We start from the raw sequence: 11169 nt of genomic DNA on the forward strand, positions 1-11169 counted from the left end.
TACAGCCCTTCTGATATGGGGACGAAGGTACTGTCATTGGCAAAGTTTAGAAGTTGCAAGGAACTTCTAAATATTGGCACAGGTAAATGATTTCCAATTTTATTGGTTTTCTATTAGAGGTGTCACTAATAAGAGACATTTTCTTTTGCAAGTTTTTTGACATTAAGGTGGAGGTTGTTAGGCAATTTGTTGTCAGACGACCCTTCGGGCAATGATGTAACCTCGGTTTTATTTATTATCAATTGGCCTTGGCCATATGATTGAATTATATGTCTACACGATTATCAAGACAACCCATCCCAAATCTCTATGGACCGTTAGAAGCAGCCTATTTTAATAGTGTTGCTTATGGTTCGTCACATTTACTTGGAGGGCTATGGTATTAATTTGGAGCCCATTATCTTGTGTTGAGCCTTGTTTGGTCCACTAAGTTAACCTAACCTAACTTACCATTTTTGGTCACTCATTTGGCTTATAATCTTCGGCTCCTCTACGTCTCCACCATGAAGAATACTCCATCTCTTTCTGTGACTTTGATTCTCGGTTTCTTCTCTTCATATAACCTGTGTGGTCTCTCATGGGCTATACATTGTTCTTAATCTTGGCCAACTCTTTGTGAGTATATATATATATATATATATATATATATATATATATATATATATAGCAACCGGAGGTGGGAAGGAAAGAGGGGAAGTTGGGTGTTGTCTCAATCGTGGTTGTGTCGATATATTGTGGAAACTGAGCCTGGTATTACCTTGGTTATTGCTGGAATTTCACCCTACAGAGAGCTAACCAAATAATTCTACCTGGTGCAGCCATTTTTAGATTCGGAGTACAATATCGAAAGATTTTTCGTGGGGTCGATAAGGTAGAGCCAAAAGGAACCTCTTTCCTCTAATTGGATGAGGAGGAGGCACCTAGGAGCTGTCTTGAAGAATCCATGCAGAGTCTATGTTATAAAGAGAGGAAGTCCTGGAATTTGCATGTATTTCTTATGTTGTTTAGACCATTTGTTTATGGTTTCTCTTTGAAAGTTTCTGTTTCATTGTCTATTTTTAGGATTTAGAACGAGTTTAACGTCAAAAAAAAAAAATCAAACTAATCTAGGATGTCTGTACAGCCAGAAATTTTGAGTGATATATTGCATGATGGCTTCAAAAATAAATAATTTTGAGCCAACAAAGTAACAAATTCTTTCGAATATGGCGGGAAGGTTCAATTGACCAAACCATTAATAAATAATGTGTATTGATTTGGAATTTCTGGTTTATTTAAGCATTTGTCTCAAGGGCAGAGTTGGTAATTCCGGTTTGTTTTAATTTTCGTGCTTAAAATTCAAGTTTAACTTGATGATATTGAGAATTCCATTTATATACACGAAATTTAAAATGGAAGTTATGAGCAAAATGTATAGAGAATTTTTTTATGGGCTAAATTTACTAATACAAATTCAAATGACAAGGTGTATTCAAACCCCACCGAACTAATTGAGTTCAATTAGAGAATTGATAAACCATTCGTGTTTTGAAACTATGAATTCTAGTAGTTGTCTTCAAACGGTAGCTAAAGAGCTTCAATAGGAACATCTTAACATCAACTTCCAACTCTTTATGATTGGAAAAGAGAAGGGGCGTAATTGGTGGGTCACTAGGTCGGAGGAGAAAAATTAGGCGATGATCGTCAAAATCACATTAGGTTCGCCAACATGAACTCAAACAAAATCTTGAATTGTATATAATAGAAAAACAAACCACTTCTATCTTAAAGCTAGTCCAAATCTCTATATACATTTACAAGTTATGTGATTACCTCGTTAGACAACGAATATAAAGGCCCTCTGGAATTATCAAATAAAAAAAAAGGAAAAAAAACTGTGAATTTTGTTAGAAATGAAACATGAATGCTTGCATATCTTATAAAGAAGATGAGATTTTTAGTCTCAAACTTTCGGTCATGTTAGGTGTCTCTTGATATATTTTGACATATTATATCTTCTTAAGTAATAAAACTGAAAAACAGTATGACTTATGGAAGCAAGGAATGGGCATTAATCCGGAATGCTCTTGGTGTGGGCTCGATGAAACTAGGACACGTGCTTTATTCAAATTCCAAATGACGAGTATGATCTTGAGAAAATCATCCGGTCTTTCGTGACGGGGTATTTCACTCCAAAGTTGAGTTGATCCTGATGAATATCAAAGTGTTATGCTGCAATGTTCAAGTGTGGATGTTGTGTCCTCTGGTTGATTTGATGGGAGCATAATAAGGACGAGCATGGCCAACCGGCTAGAGATGTTGATCTCCACTTTCTTGTTGGGGTTGTTATTGAATAAGGGGGTCGTGGGAAGTCATGACAACAAGAGAATGTTTACCATTGATGATTGGAACGTGAATTTTTTAAATTGATCAAATTAAGATCACATGTTTGACTTTTAGTCAATCAACATATTTTTTTATGGTAAGCGTTACAGATCATTTCATCACACATTTATTGAAAGGTTTAGATGTAGCTACTACGATTTAAAAATTGAGACCGTGCTGCATATTTTTTAAAGGTTCGAGACCTCCAATGCAAATTTCTCTCAATTTTATGCCATGAAAATCAGTAAATTTCAGAAAGAAATCATGAGCTAACAAAAACAATCCCCCGAGATATTTCTTACTCTATACGATCTATAAGAAGGGCAAAATTCTATAGCGAGTGGAAGTGATTTTTAGAAAATCATTTTTTCTACACTCATTTTCAATCGTGCATTTTAAAAATATCATTTTTCACTTCTCCATAACTTTCCCTACCTTTTAGGGCATGTTAGGTAGTGATTTTGAGAATTAATTTTTTGATAGTTAGAGAGAAAAATAAGTCATACTTGTGAGTAAAGAAGTAAAAAATGATGGCTGGAATAGTGAAATAACAATAAAAAATTAGTAAAAAATGTTACCAAACAAGAGCTTAATCCGACATTATTTGAAAAAATCACTTTGCAAAAAATCTCTCCCCCACAAACAATTAAATATTCTATGTTACTTAAAATAGAAAAGCTGTAACACAGGATTGAATAGGATTGTACATGAAAGGAATATACAAGACGATCCCTTGCCATGTTCAATATTATTCAAACCAACCAGGCCATTTTGAGAGACAGCAAGAAGTTTATGGACCCATATATGTTTGATTTTTATATCAAAAAGCATTTTGAATAATTGCCTTTCCTTTTACTCCAGATTATAATTTTGGGAAAATTGTAGCGGGATGGAATAGGTGGGATGTTTAGAGAATTTGTTCTTTATAATGTTTGGTGAAGATATTATAGAAAATGTTCATTTACCATTTTAACCTTCACTTATTTTGACAATTTGAGTCAAAATTCCAATTTCGGTGTTTGACTAACATTCTGGACGGAATCCGTCATTTGGACTCTGGTTGCCATTAAAGTGAAAGGTTTGCGACTGAGACCGCAAAAATGAAAGGTTAAGGTACACTCTGCAACAAAATGAAAGATTTGGGGCCTCCGCTGCAATTTCCCCTATAATTTATGAGGTCGATGAGTCCAAATCAAACACATAAATACAATAGTTAAAAACAAAAGAGGTCTAATGCTAGACAATGATAAAGTTTCCACTCAGCCAACCTTTCACTGTTCGTTTGAAATATCTTAAAAAGTTTTGGGACCACAATTTTTATCAATTTCTCAACCACGTATTTCATAAATTTTTGTCAAAAATTTTGTCAAACGGCCCATTTTCAAAACCCTAAAAAAAAACCTTTCAAAATAGCAATTGGTGTTATCAAATTTTGATAGCAATGATGAAATTTGGATAAAAAGAAAATGAATTTCACGGAATTAAATTACTTAGAACTTGTTTTCTGAGAATTGTTAATTAAATGTGTTTGATTAGTATAATTTTCCACTTGAAAAATATTGAAATTTTGGATCTTTTAGTGTTCCTTTAATCTTGTTTTATATGAAAATTATCAATTAAAGGGATAAATTTTTATACAATTGTTAATAAATTTTGTTCCCATTGCTAAAAATAAAAAATAAAAAAATAATTAAAAAAAGCTGGAAAATCGAATTCCCATCATTTGGTGAGAATGGATTTTCCACCATTTCAAGGAAAATGCACGTATGGGGAAAAAGATGGAAATGGAATTCCCTAAAAAATATTGCAATCAAACACCACATTTTGGTGAAAAATATTTTCAGTGAAAAGGTGGCCAATCAAACATGGCCTTACATCTTTTCATAATAATTTCCGATCTTGACTTGTGCATATCAAAACTCCAATCTTCTACAGAATCCAATTAACGATATCAAACTCCAAGCAAATAAGCTAATTAATTTGGAAACCATCCGCAAACTAAGAAAATAAATACAATACACGACGTACTAATGTACTAGTTAAGAATATCACATAACCACACAAGCAGCAGTATTTTCGTCACTAAAAGCAGTGGTGTAACGAACTTCAGTCGAGCTCGCACGTCCAAGGTGCGCGAGTTGAGCATTCTCGTTATATCGCACGTACCCAGCTGGGGCCCTCTTATCGTAGACACCGGCTGCATAAGGATGTTCGATCTCATCGTATGGGACATAGGGCCAAATCTCTGCCCTCTTCCCAGTCCGATGAATCACTCGAGCCACTACCTTTTCAGGCTCCACAAAACCAACCACTGTAAGCTTGTGTTTCTTAGGCTCAATCTCTACTGAGCTAACCCCTCTCATTCCTTCAACTGCCCTTCTTACCTTCCTTTCACATCCTTCACAATCGATTTTCACTTTTATCTCCACTGTCTGCACCCCACCAAAATTAATTAAAAACAAGAGAAATTAATTATTAAATCAAAAAGAGTCTTTCACATTCTTGGTTTTGAACTCCTTCCATTCTTTCAAATTATCAATCTACGTAGGAGAATTCTTCAATTCAGCAATTTTTACAAAATTATACGACAAAACCTAGAATGTTTACAGATCTGACTCAGATCTTCTTATATTTGACAAACAAGAAATACCAATTACTCATTAATCAAGCACTAAAAAAATCAACTTCCTTTCGAGCTGCAGTCACAAACAATACAGCTTAAAAGTTATTTATCTCCTGCTTATTTGGCCAGTACTACTGAAATTAGCTGAAAAAAGCCGGAAAAAGTAACTTTTAAGCTGGCAGTGGATATATACACGTTTACAAACATTATAGAGGGAAAAAGAGAGAACAAGCCTGCAATTGTTTGTGTCTTCTTAAGCTGGTTCTACCAGAGGAGCAATCAAACATGTTGGAGAAATGATCCAAAACGCCCATTTTCTTCTCTTTTCTTTACTAATAATTAATTTTTGATTTAGCAACAAGAGTATGAGTAGAGTAGTAGGCGTGGGAGTATTCCTTCTCTTCACCCGAACTGAAAACAATGAACCCTCGTTTGTTCTTTGCAAGGGTCGAGAGCCCATGTGCTTTATATAAATTCAAACGCGCACCAATTTCTAGATTTAAAACAGACCGTTGGATACTGCCAGGTTAGATGAATTATTCACTGACACGTGGCTTTCAATTATTGGAAGCTATTCCTTGATATTTATGATCCAGATATTTATCTGGTTCAATGAATGCTACACTGAAAGAAAGGCTGTCAAAGTCTCCCTCACTGAACCCTTATAATAAGGGTTCGTGGAGTTTAAACCTAGTTTGAAATTCTTAAAATTTTAGAACATAATATTTTTGAATAATATTTTTTTAAAATGTGTAATTAAAAAGTAAGTAAAAATTTGAATTTACATATAAAATATTTTATTGTATGAGGGTGTGAAAGAAAATAAGTATAAGAATAAATTAAATAAAAGTAAAAAAGTTATACTTGGACTTAAACTAATCTTCTAAAATGATGTAAAGTATTATCAAGCATAAACATAATGATTTGGTCTGATTTTAAATTGTAATTTGATCAAGTATTTTTTATTCCTTGTACTTTATCGTAACTAAATTATTCTTTATTATAGATAAGGAAACTACGTATAATTGTAAATTCAAATACTAACAAAATCAAAGAAAAGTTTCGACAATGGGATCATGAAATTAGGTTAATTAACCGATAATTGGTATTTTATAATAGACAAAATTACCCATTTTACTATTCAATAGTTAAAATATATTTTGAAGGTCAAGATTACATCTGTAGAATAACTTTTGGAAAAAAAAAATTAAAAACTTTATTGTAATTTTTTTTAGAAATCTTAAATGGTTTAATTTGTCTACAAACCAAAGTTAAAATTTCAAATCGTAAACGAAATCAATTTGCAACAGTTTGACTTATTTCAAAATCATTTCTTTAACGATTGCATGTGACAAAGTCGAAAAGTTAAAAAAAAAATAATAATAATAACGATTTCATTTTGATTTTACAATTTGACGATTTTTGTTTATGGCCATAAAGAAAAGTCATTTGTTTAAATATCTTAAAAGGTAAATTTGAAAAAATGATACTAGCAAAATTTTCATACTAAAAAGATCAATTACTTTTCATGGTCGCAATCCCAATCAATTAGATGGCCAGGCCAATCCCGTCCTCATCCCTACTTGTGGGTCAGCTAGGGGACGGGAAACTCTCCATACCCGTTTTAATTTTTATTTTTTTTTTGTTTATTATATTTTAAATATTAGCTAAGTAAAGTATTATTTAATTATTAAATAGGTAATAGACTGACTTTACATTTCTATTAGTCATCTTTTGATGTTCAGTCCATTAGTATATTTTTCATTTTCTTATACACAATTATAATTATAAAGGCATTTTTTAAAATATGGGCAGGGAAGCGATTTTAGCCCGTTACCGCCCCCATTTATTTGATTAATCGGGAAATTCTTGCTCCATTGTTTGAGATTATAATTTTTGGAATATATATATATTTAAAGAATGTGTGGTTAAAAAAAGTTTTGGATTTATATGTAATATTATTTTATTGGAAAATGTACGATTAATAAGAAAATAGAGAAAATGAATTATAATTTTAATTGGGCCAAACGGGGGTTAGTATCCAGTTATATTTGGGTTCAAGAGAATTGAGATGTAAATTTATTAGAATAATGACTATGCATAATTATTCAAAGATTTTGTGAGGATGGCCTCACTATTTATGATAATTGAGAATTCTTTACTTAAGATAAGACTCTCAAACTAGTGGAGCACATTTGTTTGGTAGTATAGCTGAAGACAAACAAGATATTTGCCAATTTTCAAACAAGATATTTGCCAATTTTTCTTGTTCATATTGCTTTTATATCTCAATTATTACTCCATGTTTTGTAGTGGTTTTTGTTTCAAGATTTCAATCCGAAAGAGGTGAATAACACAATAAGATTGAATTTCAAGAACTTTAAGATTGAATTCAAGAATTTTCGGGTGATGAACAATTTTTATTTCTTTTGTCTTCTTTTCACAACATGTTAGGCTAAACAAATCTAGTGCTAGAATTACGATGAATCTTATATCATGAACTTCTAATTCTTAGTTTTTCTTTTTGATATTAAAACACGTTTTCATAATTGAATCTTGTTGCCAAATTGTAAGGTCAGTGTTAAAGAGAATTGATACAAGGAGGTTCGGGATCCGACTGCATCTTTTATCACTACTAGTCTTGTGCCATGCAATGCATGGCTTGAATTTTATAAAAGGAGATATTAACATATTAAATAAGGAAACAAATGGAGACTACAACACAATAAAAAATTGATTCGATTAATTAAACGATTTAATTATATCAATTAGATATTCAATAATAAAAAAAATGATTCGATTAATTAAACGACTTACTTATATTGAATATAGTATTATCAAATACGTCATTTATAAGTAAAATAATCACTTAGACTAAAATAATAATGTTTGAAAAAATACATTTGAATTATAGTAACAAGAAATTGAGCCAACAAATTTTTCATCTTAATTATTTTAACATCTAAAAAAATTTTATATATAAAAAAAATTCGATAATTTTTAGGAATTTTTTTTCTTATTGTTACTTTTTCTTCTTGATAAATCAATTTTTAAAATAATTTAATACAATTTTTTGCATAAAAGAATGATTATTAAAAAATTTTACGTTAAAACCAAAAAAAAAACAAATTTGACGTTAAACAAAAAAGAATTAAAAAGGAAAAAAGAAATAATTTTTTTAAAAAAAATGCATTTTTAACACATACGTTTAATCTCCGTTTAACTATTTTTGATATTTATTTAGATTATTCGATATCTCTACGATATAGTTCTCAAAATGAGTTTCAAGAGAATGTAAACATTTACCGATTCGACTATTGTACAATCGTCGACGAATTTTTAAAATTAACTTGTTATCGAAAATTTCGAAATAGTAATAAAATAATTGATTTTTTTAAGAAAAATGAATTATGCGTATTTTTTAACACATACGTTTAATGTCCATTTAACTATTTTTGATATCTATTTAGATCATTCGATATCTCTACGAAATAGTTCTCAAAATGAGTTTCGAGAAAATGTAAAATATTTATCGATTCGACTATCGCACAGTCGTCGATGAATTTTTAAAGTTAGCTTGTTATCGAAAATTTCGAAATATAGTTTGAAAATGCCTACATTGACGTCCGATAACATTTGCTATGATTGACCGTTTCACGCATCGTTAACGACGTGCAATACTATGTCGCGAGTACTTCAAAACGATATTAAGAATATAATATTTCGACTTCATTTGATATCCCGTAATGAGCTTGAAAATAAACACAAAAACATAAGTAAAAAAAATCGAGAGAATGTAAAACATTTATCGATTCGACTATCGTATAATCGTCGACGAATTTTTAAAGTTAACTTGTTATCGAAAATTTCAAAATAGTAATAAAATAATTGATTTTTTTAAGAAAAACGAATTATTTTCTTATTTTTTAACACATACGTTTAATATCCGTTTAACTACTTTTGATATTTATTTAAATTATTCGATATCTCTACGATATAGTTCTCAAAATGAGTTTCGAGAAAATGTAAAATATTTATTGATTCGATTATCGCACAATCGTCGATAAATTTTTAAAGTTAGCTTATTATCGAAAATTTCGAAATATAGTTTGAACATACCTACTTTAACGTCCGATAACATTTGCTATGATTGACCGTTTCACGTACCGTGAACGACGTGCAATACTATGTCGCGAATACTTCAAAACGATATTAAGAATATAATATTTCGACTTTATTTGATATTCCGTAATGAGTCTGAAAATGAACACAAAAATATAAGTAAAAAAAAATTAAAAATTTGAATTCAGGCACTCCGCACAACGCGGAGTGCTTGGAAAATTTTATTTTATTTTATTTTATTATTATTTTTTAGGACTTTTTTTTGGGTAATTCGACCATAACTTTGGCTACGGTTATCAGAATCCTGCCCATGACCCCAATTCGGAAAGCTCTTTTCGACGCGCACGTCGTGGCCACCCAGCGACATCATTTTCGAGGTCAAAATTCGATGTTTTCCCTTCCAAATCTCCTATAGCTATTTTCTTCATTTACGCGTTTGATATACATTTAACTATTTTCGATATTCATTTAAATAATTCGATATGTCTATAATATAATTCTCGAAATGAGTTTAATAGAATATAGAAAATATATTTTTTTATAGATATTGCGTAAAATATTTTTTTTTTTTGTTTTTGGCATAAAAATTCCTAATAAAATTATTATCGCCCTACTTTTCTTAATTCCTTTACGTAAAATGTATAAAAAAATATATTTTTTATATTACATCGAAACTCATTTCGAGCACTATATCATAGACACGTCAAATGATTTAAATGAATATCGAAAATAGTTAAACAAACATCAAACGCGTAAATGAAGAGGAAGGGAAAATAGCGAATTTTGACCTCGAAAACGATGTCCACCTAGCCTAGCAAGGTGGCCACGACGTGCGCGTCGAACAGAGCTTTCCGAATTGGGGTCATGGGCACGATTCTGACAACCGTAGCCAAAGTTATGGTCGAATTACCAAAACAATCCAAAAAAATAAAAAAAATTTAGTGAAGCACTCCGCGCTGCGCGGAGTGCTCACTGGCAAGCACTCCACGTAGCGCGGAGTGTCTAATTTTACTCTTCTTCTTCTTCTGTTTTTTTTTCTTTTTCTTACGGACTTATTTTTTTTTCTAAATTTATTATTATTATTTTTTTAATTTGGCTATAAGTTTTGCTACAGTTATCGGAATTGAGCCCATGACCTGAATTCAAAAATCTCTTTTCGACACGCACTTCATGGCCACCTAGCTTCGCTTGGTGGACATCGTTTTCGAGGTCAAATTTCGCCATTTTCCCTTCCAAATCCTCAATTATAGTTTGACGTCAAATTTAAAAAATGCGTATAACTCGTCATTTTTTTTAACGCAACATCTATAAAAAATATATTGTCTATATTTTATCGAACTCGTTTCGAGAACTATATTATGGACTCATCGAATTGATCTAAATGAATATCAAAAATAATTAAAGTTACATCAAACGCGTTTCTTAAAAAGTTTACAAAAAAATATATTAATAGTATAATTAAAAAAATTAAAATTAAAAAAAAAACTTGTCTGTGCAAAGTCAACAACTGTGGGCTCAAGTGACCATTAAGCCCTCAATGTGTTAATTAGTGTAAGGTGGGATTTTCAAGGGTAAAGTGGGAAAACAATGTAAAGGAGGAAAAAAAAGGACAAACTACTGTAGCAAAACCGGATAAATTGGATTCAAGTGTGAAAACGACTGTGACATAAATGAACAGTACCAAAAGCCTCTCTTTTAAGAGAGTAAAGATATATATTAATCAAATTTGCATTCATCATAACTTCTCATCGATTCTAGTTAATTTAGGTATTACCTTCATAATTAGATTATAATATAGCCATAGAAAAATCACCGAATTTCATAGTTTCGGTTAGGGCTTAGTTTAATTGAATTTAAGCTAATACAATTTCTATGGATACGAACGAACCGTGCACTAGCGGTAATTTAATACAAAGAATATTTTTGTGACATTAAACATCAGTTTATATGACAATTACATAACATTATATTATAAATTTATTTAAATACAAAATCACATAATTTATTTAATTGAATTTGTAAAATGTAGCCACCTAAACTGATACTAGTAACATTATTCA

At 30.9% G+C, this 11169-nt stretch overlaps 1 protein-coding gene across 1 annotated transcript; it reads right to left on the reverse strand.

The window, feature by feature from the left end:
* Positions 1-4228: 4228 nt before the first annotated feature.
* LOC111410120 (heavy metal-associated isoprenylated plant protein 26-like) lies at positions 4229-5444 on the reverse strand. Its single transcript, XM_023040325.1, has 2 exons — positions 5221-5444; positions 4229-4796 (listed from the first exon to the last, which is right to left on the reverse strand). The coding sequence occupies exons 1-2, from the start codon at positions 5299-5301 to the stop codon at positions 4413-4415; spliced, it is 465 nt and encodes a 154-aa protein (XP_022896093.1). The 5' UTR covers positions 5302-5444; the 3' UTR covers positions 4229-4412.
* Between the last annotated feature and the right edge of the window lie 5725 nt (positions 5445-11169).

This window comes from Olea europaea, chromosome 15, assembly GCF_002742605.1.
Source record: "Olea europaea var. sylvestris chromosome 15, O_europaea_v1, whole genome shotgun sequence".
NCBI lineage: Eukaryota > Viridiplantae > Streptophyta > Magnoliopsida > Lamiales > Oleaceae > Olea > Olea europaea.